This window comes from Nerophis lumbriciformis, linkage group LG39, assembly GCF_033978685.3.
Source record: "Nerophis lumbriciformis linkage group LG39, RoL_Nlum_v2.1, whole genome shotgun sequence".
Taxonomy (NCBI): domain Eukaryota; kingdom Metazoa; phylum Chordata; class Actinopteri; order Syngnathiformes; family Syngnathidae; genus Nerophis; species Nerophis lumbriciformis.
This window is the reverse complement of record NC_084586.2, coordinates 1,608,587-1,635,000: the sequence shown is the minus strand read 5'-3', so window position 1 is coordinate 1,635,000 and position 26,414 is coordinate 1,608,587. Positions and strand designations below refer to the sequence as shown.

Here is a 26,414-nt window from a genome sequence, read left to right as displayed (position 1 = left end):
GCAGCTCAGTTGGTAGAATGTTACCCAAACAATAACAGGTGTAGCATTTTTCCATTTACAGTAATGCACTGTAAAAACTATTGTAGATTTTATTGTAAACAAAAACTGGCAACTCTGTCGCCAGAATATTACAGTAAAAATAGCAATTGTACTGGTTTTCCATTCATGGTAATGTACTGTAAAAACAACAACAGCAGATTTTACCATAAGAAAAACAACTGGCAGCTCAATTGGCAGAATTTTACCCTTCAAACAACAGTGACACTGTTTTTGTATTTACAGTAATGCACTGTAAAAACGATCGTAGATTTCATCGTTAAAAAAAAACTGGCAGCTCTGTCGCCAGAATTCTACCGTAAAAATAGCAATCGTACCTTTTTCCACTTAAGGAATGCACTGTAAAAACAACAACCGTAGATTTGACCTTAAAACAATAGCAGCGCAATCGCCAGAATTTTACCGTAAATATGTACATAATAGTGATACTGTTTTTCCAGTTACAGTAATGCACAGTAAAAACGTAGATTTTATCGTAAAAAAACAAACAAAAAACGGGCAACTCTGTTGCCAGAATTTTACCGTAAAAAGAGCAATGGTACTGTTTTTCCAGCTCAGTTGGTAGAATTTTACCCAAACAATAACAGGTGTAGCATTTTTCCATTTACAGTAATGCATTTTAAAAACTATTGTAGATTTTACTGTAAACAAAAACTGGCAACTCTGACGCCAGAATTTTACAGTAAAAATAGCAATTGTACTGGTTTTCCATTTATGGTAATGTGCTGTAAAAACAACAACAGCAGATTTTACCATTAAAAAAAAACAACTGGCAGCTCAATTGGCAGAATTTTACCCTTCAAACAACAGTGACACTGTTTTTGTATTTACAGCAATGCACTGTAAAAACGATGGTAGATTTTATCGTTTAAAAAAACTGGCAGCTCTGTCACCAGAATTCTACCGTATAAATAGCAATTGCACTGTTTTTTCATTTATGGTAGTCTACTGTAAAATTTTACCGTAAAAAAAAAACGGGCAGCTCAGTTGGCAGAACTATACCCTTCAAACAACAGTGGTACCGTTTTTTCCATTTACAGTAACGCACTGTAATAACAATTAGTGTATATTTTACAGTGAAACACTGGCAGCTCAGTTGGTAGAATTTTACCCAAACAATAACAGGTGTAGCATTTTTCCATTTACAGTAATGCACTGTAAAAACTATTGTAGATTTTATTGTAAACAAAAACTAGCAACTCTGTCGCCAGAATATTACAGTAAAAATAGCAATTGTACTGGTTTTCCATTTATGGTAATGTACTGTAAAAACAACAACAGAAGATTTTACCATAAAAAAACAACTGGCAGCTCAATTGGCAGAATTTTACCCTTCAAACAATAGTGACACTGTTTTTGTATTTACAGTAATCCACTGTAAAAACGATCGTAGATTTTATCGTTAAAAAAAACTGGTAGCTCTGTCGCCAGAATTCTACCGTAAAAATAGCAATCGTACCTTTTTCCACTTAAGTAATGCACTGTAAAAACAACAACCGTAGATTTGACCTTAAAACAATAGCAGCGCAATCGCCAGAATTTTACCGTAAATATGTACATAATAGTGATACTGTTTTTCCAGCTACAGTAATGCACAGTAAAAACGTAGATTTTATCGCAAAAAAAACAACAAAAAACGGGCAACTCTGTTGCCAGAATTTTACCGTAAAAAGAGCAATGGTACTGTTTTTCCAGCTCAGTTGGTAGAATTTTACCCAAACAATAACAGGTGTAGCATGTTTCCATTTACAGTAATGCACTGTAAAAACGATCGTAGATTTTATCGTTTAAAAAAACTGGCAGCTCTGTCGCCAGAATTCTACCATATAAATAGCAATTGCACTGTTTTTTCATTTATGGTAGTCTACTGTAAAATTTTACCGTAAAAAAAAAAAACGGGCAGCTCAGTTGGCAGAATTATACCCTTCAAACAACAGTGGTACCGTTTTTCCATTTACAGTAACGCACTGTAAAAAAAACAACTTAGATTTCTCGTTAAAAAAACTCTGCAACTTAATTGCCAGAATTTTACCGTAAAAATAGCAATCGTACCTTTTTCCACTTAAGTAATGCACTGTAAAAACAACAACCGTAGATTTTACCTTAAAACAATGGCAGCGCAGTTATCAGAATTTTGCCGTACAAATTAAGGTAACAGGTTTACTGTTTTTCTATTTACAATGATGCACTGTAAAAAGTACCGTAGGTTTTATCGTTAAAAATGTTATCGTAAAAATAGCAAAGTTACTGTTTTCCACTGTAAAAACAACACAAGTTGATTTTATCGTGAAAAAAATGGCTGTTCAGTCGTCAACATTTTACCGTATAAATTAACATAGTAGTGGTACTGTTTTTCTATTTACAGTGATGCACCGTAAAAAGTACCGTAGGTTTTATCGTTAAAAAAATAACCCTGACACCTCTGTCCCCATAATTTATAATAAAAATAGCAAAGGTACTGTTTTCCACTGTAAAAACAACACAAGTTAATTTTATCATGAAAAAAATGGCTGTTCAGTCGTCAACATTTTACCGTATAAATTAACATAGTAGTGGTACTGTTTTTCTATTTACAGTGATGCACTGTAAAAACTACCGTTGATTTTATTGTTAAAAACCTGGACACCCCCATCACCAGAATTTTATTGTAAAAGCAGCAATGGTACTGTTTTCCACTGTAAAAACAACAAGAGTAGATTTTTTCGTGAAAAAAATGGCTGTTCAGTCGCCAGAATTTTACCATATAAATAAAAGATAACAATAGTACTGTTTTCCATTTGCAGTAAAACAATAGTCTTAGTTTTTTCTGATAAAAAATAGTTTTAGTTGCTGAAATTTTACCCTGAAGGAACCGTTTTTTCAAATTACAGTAATTCTGTGTAAAAAAACTTTTTTTTTTTTTACAGTATCAAAATAAAGTTAATAGTTTAGTTGTCCCAAACAAACAGTAATTTTGTCTTTTGACCGATTGAGCGAATAATCTGTGGGGACTAGGGATGTCCGATAATGGCTTTTTGCCGATATCCGATATTCCGATATTGTCCAACTCTTTAATTACCGATACCGATATCAACCGATACCGATATCAACCGATATATGCAGTCGTGGAATTAAAATATTATTATGCCTAATTTGGACAACCAGGTATGGTGAAGATAAGGTACTTTTAAAAAAAATTAATAAAATAAGATAAATAAATTAAAAACATTTTCTTGAATAAAAAAGAAAGTAAAACAATATAAAAACAGTTACATAGAAACTAGTAATTAATGAAAATGAGTAAAATTAACTGTTAAAGGTTAGTACTATTAGTGGACCAGCAGCACGCACAATCATGTGTGCTTACGGACTGTATCCCTTGCAGACTGTATTGATATACAGGTAAAAGCCAGTAAATTAGAATATTTTGAAAAACTTGATTTATTTCAGTAATTGCATTCAAAAGGTGTAACTTGTACATTATATTTATTCATTGCACACAGACTGATGCATTCAAATGTTTATTTCATTTAATTTTGATGATTTGAAGTGGCAACAAATGAAAATCCAAAATTCCGTGTGTCACAAAATTAGAATATTACTTAAGGCTAATACAAAAAAGGGATTTTTAGAAATGTTGGCCAACTGAAAAGTATGAAAATGAAAAATATGAGCATGTACAATACTCAATACTTGGTTGGAGCTCCTTTTGCCTCAATTACTGCGTTAATGCGGCGTGGCATGGAGTCGATGAGTTTCTGGCACTGCTCAGGTGTTATGAGAGCCCAGGTTGCTCTGATAGTGGCCTTCAACTCTTCTGCGTTTTTGGGTCTGGCATTCTGCATCTTCCTTTTCACAATACCCCACAGATTTTCTATGGGGCTAAGGTCAGGGGAGTTGGCGGGCCAATTTAGAACAGAAATACCATGGTCCGTAAACCAGGCACGGGTAGATTTTGCGCTGTGTGCAGGCGCCAAGTCCTGTTGGAACTTGAAATCTCCATCTCCATAGAGCAGGTCAGCAGCAGGAAGCATGAAGTGCTCTAAAACTTGCTGGTAGACTGCTGCGTTGACCCTGGATCTCAGGAAACAGAGTGGACCGACACCAGCAGATGACATGGCACCCCAAACCATCACCCAACCATGCAAATTTTGCATTTCCTTTGGAAATCGAGGTCCCAGAGTCTGGAGGAAGACAGGAGAGGCACAGGATCCACGTTGCCTGAAGTCTAGTGTAAAGTTTCCACCATCAGTGATTGGCCAACATTTCTAAAAATCCCTTTTTTGTATTAGCCTTACACAATATTCTAATTTTGTGACACACGGAATTTTGGATTTTCATTTGTTGCCACTTCAAATCATCAAAATTAAATGAAATAAACATTTGAATGCATCAGTCTGTGTGCAATGAATAAATATAATGTACAAGTTACACCTTTTGAATGCAATTACTGAAATAAATCAAGTTTTTCAAAATATTCTAATTTACTGGCTTTTACCTGTATATTGATATATAATGTAGGAACCAGATTAATAACAGAAAGAAGCAACCCTTTTTGTGTGAATGAGTGTAAATGGGGGAGGGAGGTTTTTTAGGTTGGTGCACTAATTGTAAGTGTATCTTGTGTTTTTTATGTTGATTTAATAAAAAAATAAAATAAAATAAAAATAAATTAAAAAAAACCGACACCGATAATAAAAAAAACGATACTGATAATTTCCTGATATTACATTTTAACGCATTTATCGGCCGATAATAGCGGCAGGCCGATATTATCGGGACGCAAACAAGTTTTCATAAAACAACCTCGTTACCTCCTGAGGTTGCTCGTTAGAATGTTTGTCTCGCCGCAGCCTCAAGCGGGAGGGAAGAGCTCCCCGCAGGAGATGGAGGAGGACGGCGGTCAGAAGAAGCGTAAAGGCGAGGGCGAAGACAAGGCGCTCCAGGCGGCGCAGGAAACCGGAGAAAAGGTCAAGAGGAAGCGAGGGCGGCCGCCCGCGGAGAAGCTGCCGCCGAATCCGCCCGAGCTCACCCGTCAACTGAGCACCCTGGTGGACATGGTGGTCAACTACAAGGACGGGTGAGTTGCCTTTGATGCTCGTAACGTCGGTCGCTTCTGAACTTGCGATCTTTCCAGTGTGGGTCGACAGATCAGTAAAGGCTTCGTCCAGCTTCCCTCCAGGAAGGAAGCGCCCGAGTACTACGAGCTGATCCGGAAGCCGGTGGACTTCAGAAGGATCAGGGTAACTTGACCGCCATCGCACAACAGACACCACTTTGTACTGTAAACCACACACCATACTAACACCGCTAACTGACTGCATAGCATCATCAAGCTAGTCCTGCTATGTTCGCGTTGTTGTTAGCTTCTTACTGTACTACGTATTTAGCATTACTCGCTAAAATTGAGACACTAGCTAATAACTCCAACGTAATATATGACATTTATCACATAAGGGGTGGGACACGAGGACACAAACGTTAGCTACACAAACATAGCTGTGTTAGCTAACGTTACACTCACATTCGAACATCATGCTAGGTTAGCCTAATCGCCGAAGAGACACAAAACGATCAAACGTACAGCTGTAGCTGACACAGATGTGACGTTTGCGAACGAATCAAGCCGCAACTCAGAGTTAAAGGTAACTTTTAGCAGAATTTGAAATAACTATTATTTTAATTAATAAAAAAGAATATACATTATATATATATTATATACAGGTCCATATATATATAGACCTGTTTTGCTGCAAATTGAACTGGTGCTTTACAGAGAGTAAATGGGACAATGAAAAAGGAGGATTACCTCCAAATTCTTCAGGACAACCTAAAATCATCAGCCCGGAGGTTGGGTCTTGGGCGTAGTTGGGTGTTTCAACAGGACAATGACCCCAAACACACATCAAAAGTGGTAAAGAAATGGCTAAATCAGGCTAGAATTAATGGCCTTCCCAAAGTCATGACTTAAACGTGTGGACAATGCTGAAGAAACAAGGCCATGTCAGAAAACCAACAAATTCAGCTGAACTGCACCAATTTTGTCAAGAGGAGTGGTCAAAAATTCAACCAGAAGCTTGCCAGAAGCTTGTGGATGGCTACCAAAAGCGCCTTATTGCAGTGAAACTTGCCAAGGGACATGTAACCAAATATTAACATTGCTGTATGTATACTTTTGACCCAGCAGATTTGCTCACATTTTCAGTAGACCCATAATAAATTAAAAAAATAACCAAACTTCATGAATGTTTTTTGTGACCAACAAGTATGTGCTCCAATCACTCTATCACAAAAAAATAAGAGTTGTAGAAACTATTGGAAACTCAAGACAGCCATGACATTATGTTCTTTATAAGTGTATGTAAACTTTTGACCACGACTGTAGATATACAGGTAAAAGCCAGTAAATTAGAATATTTTGAAAAACTTGATTTATTTCAGTAATTGCATTCAAAAGGTGTAACTTGTACATTATATTTATTCATTGCACACAGACTGATGCATTCAAATATTTATTTCATTTAATTTTGATGATTTGAAGTGGCAACAAATGAAAATCCAAAATTCCGTGTGTCACAAAATTAGAATATTACTTAAGGCTAATACAAAAAAGGGATTTTTAGAAATGTTGGCCAACTGAAAAGTATGAAAATGAAAAATATGAGCATGTACAATACTCAATACTTGGTTGGAGCTCCTTTTGCCTCAATTACTGCGTTAATGCGGCGTGGCATGGAGTCGATGAGTTTCTGGCACTGCTCAGGTGTTATGAGAGCCCAGGTTGCTCTGACAGTGGCCTTCAACTGTTCTGCGTTTTTGGGTCTGGCATTCTGCATCTTCCTTTTCACAATACCCCACAGATTTTCTATGGGGCTAAGGTCAGGGGAGTTGGCGGGCCAATTTAGAACAGAAATACCATGGTCCGTAAACCAGGCACGGGTAGATTTTGCGCTGTGTGCAGGCGCCAAGTCCTGTTGGAACTTGAAATCTCCATCTCCATAGAGCAGGTCAGCAGCAGGAAGCATGAAGTGCTCTAAAACTTGCTGGTAGACGGCTGCGTTGACCCTGGATCTCAGGAAACAGAGTGGACCGACACCAGCAGATGACATGGCACCCCAAACCATCACCCAACCATGCAAATTTTGCATTTCCTTTGGAAATCGAGGTCCCAGAGTCTGGAGGAAGACAGGAGAGGCACAGGATCCACGTTGCCTGAAGTCTAGTGTAAAGTTTCCACCATCAGTGATGGTTTGGGGTGCCATGTCATCTGCTGGTGTCGGTCCACTCTGTTTCCTGAGATCCAGGGTCAACGCAGCCGTCTACCAGCAAGTTTTAGAGCACTTCATGCTTCCTGCTGCTGACCTGCTCTATGGAGATGGAGATTTCAAGTTCCAACAGGACTTGGCGCCTGCACACAGCGCAAAATCTACCCGTGCCTGGTTTACGGACCATGGTATTTCTGTTCTAAATTGGCCCGCCAACTCCCCTGACCTTAGCCCCATAGAAAATCTGTGGGGTATTGTGAAAAGGAAGATGCAGAATGCCAGACCCAAAAACGCAGAAGAGTTGAAGGCCACTATCAGAGCAACCTGGGCTCTCATAACACCTGAGCAGTGCCAGAAACTCATCGACTCCATGCCACGCCGCATTAACGCAGTAATTGAGGCAAAAGGAGCTCCAACCAAGTATTGAGTATTGTACATGCTCATATTTTTCATTTTCATACTTTTCAGTTGGCCAACATTTCTAAAAATCCCTTTTTTGTATTAGCCTTAAGTAATATTCTAATTTTGTGACACACGGAATTTTGGATTTCCATTTGTTGCCACTTCAAATCATCAAAATTAAATGAAATAAACATTTGAATGCATCAGTCTGTGTGCAATGAATAAATATAATGTACAAGTTACACCTTTTGAATGCAATTACTGAAATAAATCAAGTTTTTCAAAATATTCTAATTTACTGGCTTTTACCTGTATATATTTTTATTTTTTTATGCATATATAAATATATAATATATTTCTTAAAATTACTTTTCTTTATTGTATTTTTTTTTTTTTAAAGTGTATATTTATTTCTTTGCATTTGTATTAACTTTTTGGGTTCATTATTCTAAAGCATAGTGGTGCATGCGTACACACACCACCAATTTTGTACTCACAATTTTATTCTGTCCTAATTTTTATTGTCGTGTTAATTATACTTTTCTATATCCATCATTGCATTTTATTCTTACTTATTATTTGTGTTTTTTTCTTTTAAATGTATCTTTAAAATGCTCCACATTTTTTTGATGTGAGGGAAAAATCCAATTAGTGATGTCGCTGCTAAAGCATGAAAATATGGCACCGCCTGATGGAATGTTTACAATGAAAACAAAAAATAAAATTACAGTCAATATTTCAGAATAATCACCTCCTATAGGAGGGTTGCATATGACATACGTTTTTTCTTCTTCGCGTCTTAATTCACACACTGGTCAAGCAGTTTAAGCGTAGCATTAAAACAAGTGAGAGTGAGTGTAGAGTTTAAACAGAAAATGCCGTATTGCTGTTCTGTTTTTGGGTGTTCCAGTCGTTCAAATAGAGAGATAAGAAAGTGCTTTCATAGAGTCCTGAAAGAATGGTTCATAAAGGTAATAAAGTCAAGGAAAAAACAAAAGTGTGTCAAAGGCTTTTTAAAAGTATCACTTTCATCATCTTGTGGAATACAATCGGACCATGCTTGTGTCTGCAGTGATCACTTTAGAAAATGTTTGAACATTTGATTTATTTGAGAAACTTTCTGTGATGCAATCGAGTTTATTCACTACTACATTAGTAGTGTTAGAGAGCAGAACTAAACGTAAGAAAAGGACAATAGATCGCAATAGTTTGTGTTCTTTTTGAGGTTGTTGCTATGCCTGAATATAACTACGAAGTCATGTTAAGTCGTAGAACTAAATATTGTGATTGTTGGTCCAATCCACCGTATTTTCATTGTCTATTTTGATAACAGAAACTAAAAGCTTAGTTGTTGTTGTTGTGCAGGAAAGCCAAGTGCTTTATTCGACGAGGATGACCACATGATAGCGTCTTTGCTGCTATTTGTTAGCATCAAGAAAATATCCTTAATAGTATTAATAAACTAGATGAATACATCTCTCGTATGCTCAACAGCAGGGTTCCCCAAACTACGGCCCGCGGGACGGATCCGGCCCGCCAGCATCCAAAATCAGGCCCGCATGAAGTCCAAAGTATAAAAAAAATAAAATAAAATAAAAATTAAAAAAAAATAAAAAATTCTGTCTTTTCTTATCCACTTTGTACCGCTTGCTACTCACGGGGTTTCCTAGCCGCTCAGGCAAATCATGTTGTCTAAAAATGCATTTTCTCATCGATAACGTGACATCATCGCGCGCGCGGAAAGTGCGCTATATATATATATATCTAATATATATACATATCTATATATATATATGTATATATATTTATGTATGTATATATATATATATATACATATACATATATATATACCTGTATATATATTTATGTATGTATATGTATATATATATATATATATATATATATATATAGCTGAGATAGGCTCCAGCACCCCCCGCGACCACGAAGGGAATAAGCGGTAGAAAATGGATGGATGGATGGATTATATATATATATATATATATATATATATATATATATATACATACAGCTCGGCCCCCGGCCAAATTGCTTTAACCCAATGCGGCCCCCAAGTCAAAAAATCTTGGCGACCCCTGCTCAACAGCATATACTGAATTTTGATATCGCTAGCAAACATTGCTGAACAAGTTCAAGTTCAAGTTCAAGTTCAAGTTTATTTCACAATACCATATAACAATTACAATAGTAGTGAATATCATCATTTAAAGATGTTGGTACGTGAAAAGGTTAAAGATGAACAGTATTCGTCAATGATGACCCCCAGGAATTTTGTGGAGTACACTCTCTGTATTTCCTGCCCATTGATGTTGATATGGCAGTGCTCAGTATTTGTCCGGTTTTTATTAGAACGAAATAGAATAAAATTTGTTTTATTTACATTAAGTGAGAGCTTATTGCATTTGAACCAGGAATCCACTTTCACAAGCTCTTGTAGATCGTGTAGGCTCCTGTGTGAGGTAAACAAATTTGTATCGTCAGCAAAAATTATTTTATGAAAAGTTTCGGAGGAGTTTACAAAATCATTTATGTATAGGATAAAAAGGAGATGATCCCTGGGGAACCCCATCATTTATGGTCATACAGGGTGAATTGTGATCATTGACGCATACACATTGTTGCCTTCCGTATAGGTAAGAGCGGAACCAATCGAGAGGTACCCCTCTGACACCATAGTGATATAGCTTATACAATAAGATCTCAAAGTCTATTGTGTCAAAGGCCTTGGACAGATCCAAAAAAATGGCAATACTGCATTTTCCTTCTTCAATACAGTCATTGACCTTTTCCAAGAGGTCGAGTATAGCTGTACAGGTGGTGCTTTTTTTACGAAAACCATATAGGGACATCTACAGCTAAATGAGACAAAATATGAACTTCACAGCATAAAAACAACTGCAGACATGATTTGTAGATGAGACTAATATTTGTAGCAGGAAATCAACTGCAATCAAACTTAGCCTTGTTCTCAGTAACGTCATAATCACAGCAGCACTGCACTGGTTATGTCAATCAAATACGTTACTTAGCGATTAATGTTTAATTTGTCGACCCCTCAGATGTAAAGACATGACGTGCCTCCAATCTTTTCTTCTCTAAATGCCCTAATGTGTCAAGTGAAGTGAGGTAGCAGTAATGTATTGGTGATGATAAATGGTTTAAGTCTTTTAAAAAATATATTTTTCTAAAGAGTGTAAAAATCCACTCCATCCCAATTGGAATATTTTTTCATGATCGCCTATATATTTGCCTCTAAACCTTTCAAAATAAGACAAAATCTGCACGAATGCAGGTAAATAAACAGTGGCCTAATGGGGATTAGACCATCGCCTGAAACCCGGAAGTGTCCGGATGTGCCTCTAGGTCACGTGATTGCAACCCACCCAAAGAGTAATATTTGTGTAGATTCAAATGATTCTGATTGATATCACATCTACTAGAGACTGTTTCCTTCAAAGAACATTTGAAAAAGTGACTATAAAAGCGAGCCGGTCTTTTGAACGACTCCTCAAGATCCGGCTCCCTTCAAAGAGCCATAAGTCCCATTTTTCGACACATAGTGGTCAGAGCTCCTGGGTTGATTTCAAGGTGTGTGGCGAAACCAGTGAGGAGATGATTGATTTTAAACAGGCTCGCATTTCTGTTAGCCATATCGTTAAAGGTCACGTCGTCGGCGACCTTCAAGTTTAAAGACTGGTGTTTTGTATCCTGACAGGAACGTGTGCGTAACCACAAGTACCGAAGCGTCGGCGACCTGGAGAAGGACGTCTTTCTGCTGTGTCACAACGCTCAAACGTACAACCTGGAAGGATCTCAGGTCAAGAGTTCTACTTTTTGGTCTTTGCTCCGCTCACGTACAGTAGACTTTGTTGCACACTTTGTGGTATCACGCACTCCGGCTATCGGTAGGTTTTATTTTAAGGTGTGTAGTGAAGCCTGTTTTTTTTTGTTTTCAAATCTGTCCTGATACAACTTTTTCACGTTCGATACGATATCGATATTGGAGTCTTGAGAATTGTCTGATACCGATATATAGCCAAATCGTACATACATACCTTTGATATTTTTGCTGTGTGGGGTGGGCACTGTTCCCATTTGAACCGATACAGTACCAGTTCCTTGTACCTGGAAATCAATACCGGAACTGAACGGTACCAATTTGTGGTATTTGTATGTGTGTTATTAAATGTTAATTGTTTTTGGTAATAAAATCAAATTTTTTATTGTAACATTTAAAAATGAGCTAATTATGATAACTGCTGTCCAGTTGTTATGTTATTTTATTATCAAATTTCTGAGTGTCATTTGCAAGTGTGTTTTTTGTTTTTTACTGCGCCCCAAAAAGTGTTAATACTGTAAGTATTGTACTTATTACACACCGGATGTTTGATTGTAACGTTCATATTGTTGTCTTGCTGTAGTTTTACTGTAGCTTTTGTTGTAGTTTTCCATCCATCCATTTTCTACCGCTTGTCCCTTTTGGGGTCGCGGGGAGTCGCTGGAGTTTTCCTAAACAAATTCGATGGTGTTGAAGTTGCCATGTAAAATCGCTAATGCTAAATAGTAGCATGTCATAACTTCCTTCCACATGCTCCGATCTTTCCGATTTTTTTTAATAGTGGGTCAATGTGTTGGGTGGGACAAAACTGCATGACTACTGCAGCGCCTTTACCGCCCCCTTGTGGTGGAAAAACTATAACAGTAATAACTTCCTTACACATGCTCCGATCTTCTGGAAATGTTTGATGGTGGGTCGGGGTGTTTGGTGGGACGCCACTGCGTAACTACTGTGGCACCTTTGTCGCCCCCTCGTGGTGAAAAATTGTAACGCATAACTTTCGTCCACATGGTCCAATCTTTCTGCAAATTTTTATGGTGGGTAATGGTTTTGCAACTGCATAACTGCCTTTATTGCCCCCCAGAGAAGAGGAGAAAGAAGAGCAGAAAAAGGAATATGGAGGAAGACAAAAAAAAGGAAAAAAGAGAAAACAAAGAAGAAGAAGGGGGAAAAAAACACATAATTACAAAGCCAATGTATATTAGCATCAAGCTCGCGCATTTTTGCAAAAGTGGAGCCTTACTTTACTTACGTTGGAGAGTTTTTTGACTAAATGTTTTTGCTAGCATTGAAGATTGCAACATTATCCAGACTGCTTTTCCACCATAGCCTGTGTTTCGTCATACTCTTTCAGCATTTCCTCAAGCATCTTGAGGAAAACATCAGTAGAAGAGGATGCAAAATAAAATACTAGCGGCTTACGTTTTTTTACTCTCGTTTTTCTATCTAAAAGTTTGTGTTGCAAAATATGCTGAAAATTGTTAGAGAACAAGCCTAAAATCTATGTTGGGGGATTTACTTGTAGACATATTTTTAGGTCCATAATTATGAAATAAGTGCCAATGTTGTCAGCATTGAACACTCTTTAAGCTCATGAGTAGGGATGGGTACCGAAGTCTGTACTTTTATAGACACCTACTGAATTTCGTCGGTACTACCAGGTATCGATACCTTTTTTGCACGTGACGTAGCATCCGGTTGCAGTCTAAACACCAGCTCACGTAAACAATTGATTGATTGATTGAAACTTTTATTAGTAGATTGCACAGTACAGTACATATTCCGTACAATTGAACACTAAATGGTGACACTCGAATAAGTTTTTCAACTTGTTTAAGTCGGGGTCCACGTAAATCAATTCAGTCACAATCAGCCAAACACCCTCTTAAGTAATGTTGCAATTTTCAACATCAGCAAAGCAAGTATGCTTGGTAGAAAACCCTAGCTTGATGCTAACTTACATTGGATTTTACATAGACAGGCTACTAATAGCATTAGCGATTTTACATGGCGATTTTAACACCTCCAATTTTAGTAATGATAACTATAACTAAGATGAATGTTACAATCAAACAGCTGGTTTGTAATAAGCACAATACTTACAGTATAAATACTTTTTTGGGCGCAAAAAGCTACTTCCTAGTTAGACAACATACCATAGATAGCCTATACAGTGCTGCCATCTAATGTCTTGGAAGTGCAAGTGCACTCCAAATGGGACTTAAAATATGTATGAAAACAAGATACCACAACTGGACAGCACAGTTATCATAATCAGCTCACTTTTAGTTGATACATTAAGAAAATATTTTTTAAAACAAACCATAACATTTACTAACACAAACTAAAGTACAGAAAATTGGTACCATTGAGTACTGGTATCGATTCCCAGTTACTGAGAATTTATTCTGTCTCGGTTCAAATGTGAACGTTAACCATACCTACTCATAACAAGGCTAGTTGACTGATGCGGAAACGTTTGTTACTGCATACTTTCTAATACACTTCTGCCTTGGAGACTTTGTATGTATAAGTAATATGCAACTATGAATATTACATACTTGTTTGTATTGTCAAACGTGCTGTTTCAAACTGCAATATTGTTAAATTAAGAACACTTATTATGTATGTCTAGCTTGTGTGCTATTGTGCACTTAGCTGTTGTGTAGCTGCTACAGTATCTGCCAGTAGCCTATAGCTTTCCATGTTTACCTTTTGTAATTTACTTGACTTATTGGCGGATATTTAGATGTTAACTTGCAGGATATCGGCGCGCTTGTATCAGAGATTTTACATGCAAGCCAGTTTAATCTGATGCTTGTTGTTTTGCTGGTATCAGACCGTTATACGCTAAAAATATCAGATGGGGATGCGCTCAATAGCCACTAGGATAGATGGGGTGGTCATAAACAGGCCATTGTGCACATATTACTGTTCAAAGATCATTGAAAAGTTCAGTAGGGGACTTTTAAAGGGAAACATGCAGTCCAATAGAAATATTAATACTGAATTAGTAAACTTACTCTTGATTTTAATGGTACTCAATATTTTACATCAACCCACTCACAGTTCACTCACCTCGTCAAATGATATGAAAGCATGTGTTAATCACAAAGATTATTATTTATTTAACAAATAAATCTTAGACTTAGGTCACGCTGATTAGAAAAATACGTACAAACCAAATATACTGCATAAGAAGGGACTCATGAATAACTAACAAAAAACAAATGTACATACAATTACATTGTGCTAAAATAAAGAAACTATATTAATAAATGTTTCTTAACTGCCAATAAAATTAAAGTGCAAATAAAAATGCAGATTCACCACTTTAGTCATATTTTTTGCGCTTAAGAAACTTCTCTGACTTAAGCTCCAGACTTATTCTGTTTGTTTAATATTGTCATTAGCGCCACAAGTGATGGAAAAGTGTATTACAACTGAGCACCGCTGCGGCCCATTGGACCACAGCTGAGAATCAGATTTTTTTTGCGAACCTCTAGGGGGTGATCACGGCCCAACAATGGTGCCGTCTGCCCTAAATAAACATCTGCTGTCTCTATGCCTCCGCAGATCTACGAGGACTCCATTGTCATCAAGTCTGTTTTCGAGAGCGCCAGGCTGCGAATCGTCACCGACGAGGAGCCCAGACAAACGGCGGCCTCCACCGTGGTCGCCGTGAGCGGGGCCGACGGCTGCCAACCCGTGACGCCGGCAGGTAAAGTGGCCCAGTGAAAGATAACCATGACAACTGTCGACAGAAAGCCTTCCCATGGGTCGTCAGCTTTCCATTATCTCTCTGCAAGAGCTTCAAACGGCGTCGTTCGCCAAGGCGGGTAACGAGGAGAAGAGTTGCAACCTCACGTCCAAGAAGCCGCTCTTGTACCGAGACCAGGATGTGGAGGAAATCACCTCAAAGGACGAAGGGTGAATTGTTGTTTTGTAGCCATCTTTTTCTGTCTTCTTGTCAACAACTCTTCTTTCTTTGAAGGACGTGTTTGGAAAGACTGATTGGCTCTAATAAGTCACGTCGCTGTTCTTTTAATTGTTGTTTGTCTCATTTCTCCTACACATAGGATGTAAAAAACTGCTTTACTGACTCTTTTTAATCATTGTATTGGAACGAAAGGCCTTCATATTTTCACTAAGTGGGACAAAAGTAGAGACACTTTCCAACTCCTTGACTGGGACGACTAGTGCTCGTTTCTGTAGGAATTTGTGTCACTGATGTTGGATCCCAAAGGTGTTGTTTGGGATTCTTGCTCACCAAACTCATCCAAGCATGCCTTCCCAGCAGGCACAAGACATGAAAACTATGTTGATAATTTGTTGAATTAGTTCCTGGCGTTGAGCAACTCAAAGATAACGTTGGAACGACATGCTTTTTGACGACGTTTAATCAATGTTGGGTTCTGACGTTGATTTGACCATTGAATTTTGGTAATTTCCCAACCAATATTCTACAACGCAAATACAACGTCGAAACATGCTTTTTGACGACGTTTATTCAATGTCAGTTTGTGATGTTGATTTGACCGTTGAAACCCCGAATCAAATATTTTCTTAATAACAAGATATTTTCTTCCTGTTATGTCAGACCCCGTTTACTCATCCTAAGTAATATGCATCAAAATATGACATATATTTTTCCATAGAAGTCTTCGAGCTGCTCTTTGTCGCATCGCGTGGACATCGGGGGCGGTACCTCTGGATTGGCAGACCGGGGTGGTGGTTCCTCTCTTTAAAAAGGGGAACCGGAGGGTGTGTTCTAACTATCGTGGGATCACACTCCTCAGCCTTCCCGGTAAGGTCTATTCAGGTGTGCTGGAGAGGAGGCTACGCCGGATAGTCGAACCTCGGATTCAGGAGGAACAGTGTGGTTCTCGTCCTGGTCGTGGAACTGTGGACCAGCTCTATACTCTCGGCAGGGTCCTTGAGGGTGCATGGGAGTTTGCCCAACCAGTCTACATGTGCTTTGTGGACTTGGAGAAGGCATTCGATCGTGTCCCTCGGGAAGTCCTGTGGGGAGTGCTCAGAGAGTATGGGGTATTGGATTGTCTGATTGTGGCGGTCCGCTCCCTGTATGATCAGTGTCAGAGCTTGGTGCGCATTGCCGGCAGTAAGTCGGACACGTTTCCAGGGAGGGTTGGACTTCGCCAAGGCTGCCCTTTGTCACCGATTCTGTTCATAACTTTTATGGACAGAATTTCTAGGCGCAGTCAAGGCGTTGAGGGGATCCGGTTTGGTGGCTGCAGGATTAGGTCTCTGCTTTTTGCAGATGATGTGGTCCTGATGGCTTCATCTGGCCAGGATCTTCAGCTCTCACTGGATCGGTTTGCAGCCGAGTGTGAAGCGACTGGGATGAGAATCAGCACCTCCAAGTCCGAGTCCATGGTTCTCGCCCGGAAAAGGGTGGAGTGCCATCTCCGGGTTGGGGAGGAGATCTTGCCCCAAGTGGAGGAGTTCAAGTACCTCGGAGTCTTGTTCACGAGTGAGGGAAGAGTGGATCGTGAGATCAACAGGCGGATCGGTGCGGCGTCTTCAGTAATGCAGATGCTGTATCGATCCGTTGTGGTGAAGAAGGAGCTGAGCCGTAAGGCAAAGCTCTCAATTTACCGGTCGATCTACGTTCCCATCCTCACCTATGGTCATGAGCTTTGGGTTATGACCGAAAGGACAAGATCACGGGTACAAGCGGCCGAAATGAGTTTCCTCCGCCGGGTGGCGGGGCTCTCCCTTAGAGATAGGGTGAGAAGCTCTGTCATCCGGGGGGAGCTCAAAGTAAAGCCGCTGCTCCTCCACATCGAGAGGAGCCAGATGAGGTGGTTCGGGCATCTGGTCAGGATGCCACCCGAACGCCTCCCTAGAGAGGTGTTTAGGGCACGTCCGACCGGTAGGAGGCCACGGGGAAGACCCAGGACACGTTGGGAAGACTATGTCTCCCGGCTGGCCTGGGAACGCCTCGGGATCCCCCAGGAAGAGCTGGACGAAGTGGCTGGGGAGAGGGAAGTCTGGGCTTCCCTGCTTAAGCTGCTGCCCCCGCGACCCGACCTTGGATAAGCGGAAGAAGATGGATGGATGGATGGATATGACACATACTGGTTCGAGTAAGTTAAAAATCTGCCAACCGTACGAGAAATCTTCCAAAATGTTTATATATTAGGATTACTTAGCTTAGTTTAAGCAATAATTTAAACCAGTGCTTGTCAAAAAAAAAAATTCTGTTACTACCCCCAGTAAGAAAAAAACACTTCATGCTCCCCCCCACCCCCATCCCCACTCTCCGCTACAACTATGGATAGTACCATTTGTCTATAAAAATGGTTCTAATTACACCTCTGCATAACATTGTATCCATACTGACGTTAAAGAAAACAAAAAAGACAAAATAAATATAGATAGACTTACGATAAAGATGAACTTTATTGACATTATTCACCTACAGTATGAAAGGGGTGTCCAAAGTGGGTTCCTTTAAAAAAATAAATAAATAAAAAAGTACTAAATTAAAATAACTGCAAACGTGTAAAAAAAGAAAAAAAAAGAAAGAAAAGCGCAAACAATTATATATAAATATATCCGTGTTGGCCCTGCGATGAGGTGGCGACTTGTCCGGGGTCTACCCCGCCTTCCGCCCGAGTGCAGCTGAGATAGGCTCCAGCAGCCCCCACGACCCCGAACGGGACAAGCGGTAGAAAATGGATGGATGGATGAACATTGACAATGTTTTTAGTATGTTCCAGAAAAGATTTAAAGTGCATCAAGTTGCCTGAAATTAAATCCTCGAAAACATTTTTGACCAATTTGAACCATTTGAAAAATTAAATTAAATAAACTCAATAAATAACAAATTCAAATTGATCAGCGGTATTAATTTAGGAGCACTATACATAAAACACTGTAACCTACAAAACAAAAATTAATGGAACAAATTTCGTTTGTTTTTTTTAAATAAATCAAAATGAGGACGTCAGGATACATGTCTACAATGAGCACGGTTTGCAGTGCACAGCTTTTCAAAACATGATACTGATAAAGTGTGTTCCCCGGGGTCACACACGCCCTCCCAGGGGCCCCGCCCCACTATTTGACAAGCACTGATTTAAACGAAGATGGGAGTATACGTATTACAGATATGTCAGGTATTTAATCTTGCTTCTATTTCCGTTTTCGCAGTGTAAAGTGTTGGCATAACACTGTCAATACAAGCAGAGGATTGAGCACTGGTTCCACATGCTTGATTTAGACATTTTTTTAATGTCATTTGACATTGTAACTATTTCCTTTTCCTATACTGTAAACTGGCCATCAGAAATTAATTATGCTTCCAAATTGGGTTCTGTCCTGAATTTGGTAATTTTACCAAACCCCATGTTGCACATGAGTCACGTCCGGTTGCAGACCTGGCAGGGGCTCGAGCGCTTGGTGGGCAAACAGGCGTACAAAGCAAGCATACCTAAAAGAAAGCACTCAAAAGTGAAGCTCCACTTTCCAAAATGTGCTGGCTCTATGCTAATTTAAATTAGATACGCCATATACATGCTACCAACTAGCATTAGCGATTTTACATGGCGATTTCAACACCTCCGAATTTAGTGAAGACTCCAACTAAGATGCAAAGCTGGTTGGTGATATGTACAATACTTACATTATAAACAAAAGACAAGACTGGCACATTCAACTTCCTGACTACGGCAGCACACCTAGGACAAACAGAGATTAATGCAAACTTACAAATGATGCTAAGAACTGTAGCACGATATAAAAACTAAACAGTACAGTCATCAACTCACTATTAAATGTTAAATAAAACATTTGATGTTATTATTAAACAAACTAACGCTTATTGCGATATCAGTTCAAATGAGAAAGGTACTGACTGCCCTGCTTAATAGCATAATGCAATTTACTTTCATGTGAAAAGTACAATGATCATCTTAAACGTGTAAATACTTTGTATATAATGTATGTCGTTTAACATAAGTTTAAGTGTTGAAAATGGTACATGACTCCCCAAAATGACAGGTTCATTGAGTTGGAGGTGTGTCTGTACTTTTGTCCATAAAAAGAGTACTCGTGGAGCATCATCTCCTGCTGTCCACATGCTTGAATTGTGAATGCAAACAAATGTTGGTGTTTTTTTTAAAGGACAAAGCAAATAAATCGATGCTTTTCTTAGGACTTTGAATGTGAATTTGTAGCAGAGACACTTTTGATGATGTCACGTGAATAAAAGCGACTGCTAAGACGATCCGTTGCTTGTTTGACTGACACTGGAAGGGAAGCGCCTGTGCTGCGCTGTTTTATCACATCTTGTGTGTGAACGTTCTGTTGGTGAACGCAGGACGTCACCATCGAGACAATCTCTGGAAATGTCTTTCTTCCGTTCTTTCCATTGATGGAAATGCATTTAATCAAAACCTCGGCGGAACGACAGTGATGAAAATACGGCATATAGAGAGCTAGGATGCTGTGGACAGGTAAATTTACATAGATGGGTGGATGGATTGTTGAATGGTTGGTGAAACAGACGGTTAGACGGATGGCCTTCTATCTACGGATGGATTGAGGGACAATCGAACAGTTGGTCGGACGGAAGGACAGACTTCCATCAACAGCAGGATGAATGGACGCCCTTCCATTCATGGATGGACGGATGGATGGATAAATTGATGGACGTACAGTTGCTTGAATGGCCTTCCATCCATGAATGGATGGACAATTGACAGACAATTCGATACATGGCCTTGCAACCATGGATGGATGGACAGTTTGACGGACTGTTGGACAGATGGCCTTCTTGCAATAAATGGACAGATGGATGGATAGACTGTTGGGACAGTTGTAGGAATGACCTTCCATCCATGGATGGATGGATGGATGGATGGATGGACAGTTGGATGGGTGGACAGATGACTGAATAGATGGTCTTTCATCCACGGATGTATGATGGACAGGCGGTTGGACAGATGGCCTTCCATCCATTGATGATAGATGGATAAACAATTGGACGGAAGGCTTTTCATCCATGTCATGGCTTGATAGACAAACGGAAATATGGATCGACAGATATCCTTTCATCCATGGATGGACGGATGGGTGGATGGATTGATTGACAGATAGTTGGACGAATGACCTTCCATCCATGGATAGATGGACAGTTGAGGGACGGTTAGACAGATGACCTTGCATCCATCAATATATGGACGGTTAGACAGACGGTTAGATGGCTGGCCTTCTATCCATAAACGGACAGATGATGGATGAATGGACAGTTGGAGGGTTGTAAAAATGGTATTCCATCCATGGATAGATGAATTGATTGACCCTAGGACAGTTGGACAGATAGTTTGATAGATGGCCTTCCATCCAAGTATGGATTGATGGATGATGGAAGGTTGGACAAATGGCCTTCCATCCATTGGTAATAGATGAATGGTCTTACATCAAAGTATAATTGTATGATCAACAATTGGATGGTCGGAAGGATGGTTGAACGGAAGGCCTTCCATTCATGAACTGATGACTTGATAGACATACGAAAATATGGTTGGACAGATAGCCTTCCATCCATGGATAGACGGATGAATGGATTGACAGTAGGACAGTTGGACGGATAGCTGGATAGTTGGCCTTACTTCCATTGATAATGGATGGATAAACAGTGAGACGAATGGCCTTTCCTATAAGGATATTTAGATGGATGGACAGTTGGTCAGACAGACGGCCTTCCACCCATGAACTGAGGCTTGATAGACGAACGGAATTACGGTTGGACAGATAGCCTTTCATCCATAGATGGACGGATGGATGGATGGATTGATGAACGGACAGTTTGACGGATAGCTGGATAGTTGGCCTTACTTTCATTGATGATGGATGGATAAACAGTGAGACAAATGGCCTTTCCTATAAGGATATTTAGATGGATGGACAGTTGGACAGTTGGTCGGACAGACAGCCTTCCACCCATGAACTGAGGCTTGATAAACGAACGGAATTACGGTTGGACAGATAACCTTTCATCCATAGATGGACAGATGGATGGATGGATTGATGCACGGACAGTTGGACAAATGGCCTTTCCATCCATGGACGGATGGACAGTTTAGAGACAGTTGGACATACAGCCTTGCATCCATGGATGGATGGAAGGTTAACTGGACAAATGGCCTTTTATCCAAGGATGGATGGACAGTTGAACGGTTATACGAATGGCCTTCCATCCATGGATTAATAGATGAGGACAGTCGGACAGACAGACAGTTGTTCGGAGGGCCTTCAACCTATGGATTGATGGATTCATTGAGTGATCGACGGGTGGTCGGACAGACAGACTGACGGCCTTCCAGCCATAGATGGAAGGGTGAATGGAAGGATGGACGAACAGATAGATTTATATACGCTTTACATACGCTAATCATTTCAATTTGGGCCTCTAACTATTTATTTTAACTATTTCTCTAATTCAGCAGGGTCAAACATGGAGGTTTAAATATTTGCGTACATGAACCTTAATCGGTGGTGTTTTTGTTTGTCAAAGTGCTGGCACTTGCGAGTTGAGTTGTACTCAATCAAAAACGTGTGGGGTTCTTTGTTGACACTTCATTCCAAGGAATGATATGCATGCAAACGGACTAGTTTGCTACGATAACAAAGACAATGTACCCAAAATTTGGCCAACATTTTTACCATAGAACCGAATCATACGAAAAAGTAGGGCGTACAAAAATACAAGTACCACTTTCACTATAATGTAATTAATTTCTATCGGAGTACCAACTGGAGGGGTTGGTACCAAAAAGGTGGAGGTTGGCATAGTGCTATCCTATGATTGGAAAATAACTGTAATTTTTCTGCAACGATGTTAAATGGAAAGCAATTATATACATACATACATTATATATATATATATATATATATATATATATATATATATAAATATATATATATATATATATATATATATATATATATATATATATACATACTGTCATGTCTTGGTGATCATGTTTAGTTTGGCTATGTTCTGTTTGGTTTTTGCACTCTGTCAGTCTCTGTTTTTTCACTCCGTTTTGTTTCCATGACTACCAATCAGTTCACCTGTCGTCACGACTCACGCACCTGATTCATTTGAACTCCCGCACCTGTTTTCAATCACCCCATGACTATTTAAGCCTGTCATTTTCTGTTGGTCGGCCTGGCGACATCACATTCATGCTGCTCTTTGCTTCCGCAAGTAAGTTGTGTTTATTTATGCCATAGTTAGTGTCTTTTGTTTTGTCATGTTCATAGTTATGCATAGTCCAAGTTTTTGTTCTCTGCGTTAAGTTTTGTGCCTCCACTGTGAGCGCCTTTTGTTTGTTCTTTTTTTTGAGTGTTAAAATTAAATATGTATTTACCATCACGCCATGTCCGGTCCAAATCATTTGCACCAAGGGAAAACAAACCACGCCAAAGTGCAAGTCTTGACACATACATACATATACACATACATATATATACTGTACATACATATATATATATATATATATATATATATATATATATATATATATATATATATATATATATATATATATATATATATATATATATATATATCTTCTTTTTTTTTTTTTACCTCCTTCTCTTACAGATGATTAGTGATCATCTGTCGTCCATTAAACATCTCGGCTGTGAATTAAAGCTAATGGCAGCACTGAGATGGGCGCTAATGTTGACAAAGCTCTAATGGTTTTTGGCAGATTAGTGTCTCCCCTTTAATCTGCAGGATAAGACAATCCTTGGTGTCGTCCCCAAAGGACAACACTCTTTGTTTAATAGACAAGTAATACAGTAGGTGTGTTGTGGTGTCTGGACTCTTAATTGCTCTTCCCACTTGGGAATTGGCGAACATACTAGTTTTATCTCCTTGCAGTTCCTCCCTGAGGAAAACTGTTGTTTGGACGATTTACTGATCGCTAAATTTCAGATTATAGCAAGGTGATGAGCCTAAGTTAATGCGTATCAACAACAAGAACAACTCCCCAATAAACATAGATCATAACCAGTTAGACGAGGTTGCCACCTTTACATACCTAGGAAGCATTATTGCTGTGGACGGAGGAACGGAGGAACGGAGGAGGATGTCAGTGCCAGAATCGGAAAAGTAAGGACCACATTCCCGATCCTAAATAAAATCTGGTAAGCAAAAAACATATCACTGAAGACCAAACTGCAAATCTTCAACCCAAACGTCAAATCCACCTTACTCTACAGTTCAGAAACCTGGAAGATCACCGCCAACATACGCAACAAAATACAGACATTCTTCAACCGCTGCCTCTGTCGCCTCCTAGGTATCTACTGGCCTAACACCATCTCCAATGCCAACATGTGGGACCTCACTAGACAAGACACAATAGAAACACAAATCAGGAGAAGGAAATGGAACTGAATTGGTCACACACTGCGTAGACACAATAGATCAATCACGAAACATGCTCTAACATGGAACCCGCAAGGCAAGAGGAAGAGAGGAAGGCCTAGAGCCACCTGGAGAAGAACCACAGAGCAGGAGATGAAGGCGCAAGGGCTGTCATGGCAACAACTGGAGCGGAGGGCACAAGACCGAAGGGGATGGAGGAGTTTCATTTCATCATGGCCTATGATCCTTAGGGAATTTAAAGGCCTAAGTAAGTAAGTAAGTATGAGCCGTGTTGACTATATTTTTCACCTTCTGCTTATTAAACATTTCAAAACTGACCATCAGTCAACATTTTTTTATTAGTGACATAAAAAGTTGAATAGTTAGTATTATTGTCGTATTTTTGAACATTCAACATTGTCTTGCGGAATTTTAAGTTTTTTCTTTAATATGGACCTACAAACTAATTGTACTTCATAATGATCTATGAAATATGCAGAGATGGACAAATACAAATGTCCCCCATGCTTATCATCTTCATAGTTTGGACAAAGCTTGAAAGAAACAAAAAAGCTGAGTTGTAGACAATATGGGTCCACAAAAAAGTCAATACACATCTGAATTGCGATTCTGAATCAATTCATAAAATCAATAAAAAAGAATAATGATGTAGGTGTATGTGTGTGTGTATATATATACTGTATATATATATACAGTATATATATATATATATATACAGTATATATATATATACAGTATATATATATATATATATATATATATATATATATATATATATATTAGAGATGTCCGATAATATCGGCCTGCCGATATTATCGACCGATAAATGCGTTAAAATGTAATATCGGCTTCATAATAAAGCGGTTTCGTAACTCGGAGCTAACCACTGGAAATATGGAGGCGAGTCATCCAGACATGCCCGTGTTTCTCCTTCTACATGTATAGCATACTTGCCAACCTTGAGACCTCCGATTTCGGGAAGTGGGGGTGTGGGGGTGAGGGGCGTGGTCGGGGGTGGGTCGGGGACGTGGTTGGGGGCGTGGTTAAGAGGTGAGAAGTATATTTACAGCTAGAATTCACCAAGTCAAGTATTTCATATATATATAATCTTCTTCCATTTCTCCCTAGCATGGCCCAAAACTGGTCAATCTTTGCTTCCTGAGGAAGATCTTCACTGCCAAGCACTTGGTACTCCACTACTTCTTCCCAGAGGCTATCCAGGTCCAATCGCAGCTGCGGCTTGGAACTTACAAGCGTATTTCTTCATCTTACTCGTCGTTGGCGTCGCCACGGCTGTATCTTCCTCATTCTTCTGCTTGTCTCCTTGTTGTGTGCGCAGTTGTGCACTGCACTCACTCTCTAAAAGCCGTAGATGTTATAAAGTGATTGGGCAGGCACGCTGTTTATATTGTGGGAAAGCGGACGTGAAAACAGGCTGTCGACACATCACTCAGGTCCGCATGGAGCTGGAGGGGGCGTGGCCTCCAGCTCCGCCTGAATTCCGGGAGATTTTCGGGAGAAAATTTGTCCCAGGAGGTTTTCGGGAGAGGCGCTGAATTTCGGGAGTATCCCGGAAAATCCGGGAGGGTTGGCAAGTATGCCGATAATGGCTTTTTGCCGACACTTGTGGAAATCACACTTGAATACCTTGAGAGAAAGCGATTGCAGCTATTTCGGATACAAAACTTCTCAGACGGCAAGAGAACTTTCGAATGTCGAAGTCAGCTGTGATTCTACTTAGCGAAAAACTTTGTCCATTTGTCGAAGGAGAGACAACGAGAATGTAAGCTCCCGTGGATGTGATAAAATAAGGGAGCGTGTGCTTTGTAATACCTGGCCGACGAGGGAAAACTACGGAAAACGGTGAATGCTTTTGGACTGGCATAGCAGACTGTATCAGTTATTGTCCGCCATATTATTATGTATGTCGCGGACTCAACGTCTAGGTCCAGAGTATATAGCGTCACCAAAAACGAATGGACAATGAAGGTGAAGGCAAAAGAGTGAGGAGTGTCCTGACCAGATATCTAGATCCCTAGTTTGATTGATGTAAAATGTTCTTTATCACATTGTTTACGTGTCTAATAAAGATTTGATTAATTTATGATGGCTCAGGTGTGATTCACTACAATAGGGCCCCACAGCACACTGGATTCCAGTTAATTGAAATACCACAACACTGGATATTGTTCAGATAAGTTAAATTTAAGAACTTGCATACAAAGCAACACTGGAGGTGACTATGACGTGTGCATTTTTCGCGCATGCGTACTAGGTCGCGTTGTGCCGGCAGACGGAGGTAGGCGGGGGTCTTCAACGGTGGCATTGTTGTGTGTGGACACGGATAAGGTTAGGTGTGATTTACCCTGGATAACCTTATCCGGCTTAGTGTAAACGGGGCCTAAGGGTCCACCCATGTCAT

The 26,414-nt window shown here is 39.5% G+C and overlaps 1 protein-coding gene across 3 annotated transcripts in view; it reads left to right on the top strand.

Annotated features, from left to right (window-relative positions):
• Positions 1–26,133, top strand: part of LOC133577755 (probable global transcription activator SNF2L2) — a 41,011-nt gene extending 14,878 nt beyond the window's left edge. Inside the window, exons 2-8 of one of the 3 annotated variants that reach the window (XR_009811760.2) lie at positions 4,890–5,116; positions 5,174–5,279; positions 11,437–11,538; positions 15,136–15,280; positions 15,369–15,489; positions 23,904–24,243; positions 25,121–26,133. Coding sequence is in view for 2 of the 3 variants with exons in the window: in XM_061931753.2 (XP_061787737.1) it covers positions 4,890–5,116; positions 5,174–5,279; positions 11,437–11,538; positions 15,136–15,280; positions 15,369–15,489; positions 25,121–25,154 (735 nt within the window). In the remaining variant the exon portion in view is untranslated. Of the gene's footprint in view, positions 1–4,889; positions 5,117–5,173; positions 5,280–11,436; positions 11,539–15,135; positions 15,281–15,368; positions 15,490–23,903; positions 24,305–25,120 lie in introns of those variants that run through there. The other 2 variants (XM_061931753.2, XM_061931754.1) reach the window with 2 other exon arrangements.
• Positions 26,134–26,414: the final 281 nt, after the last annotated feature.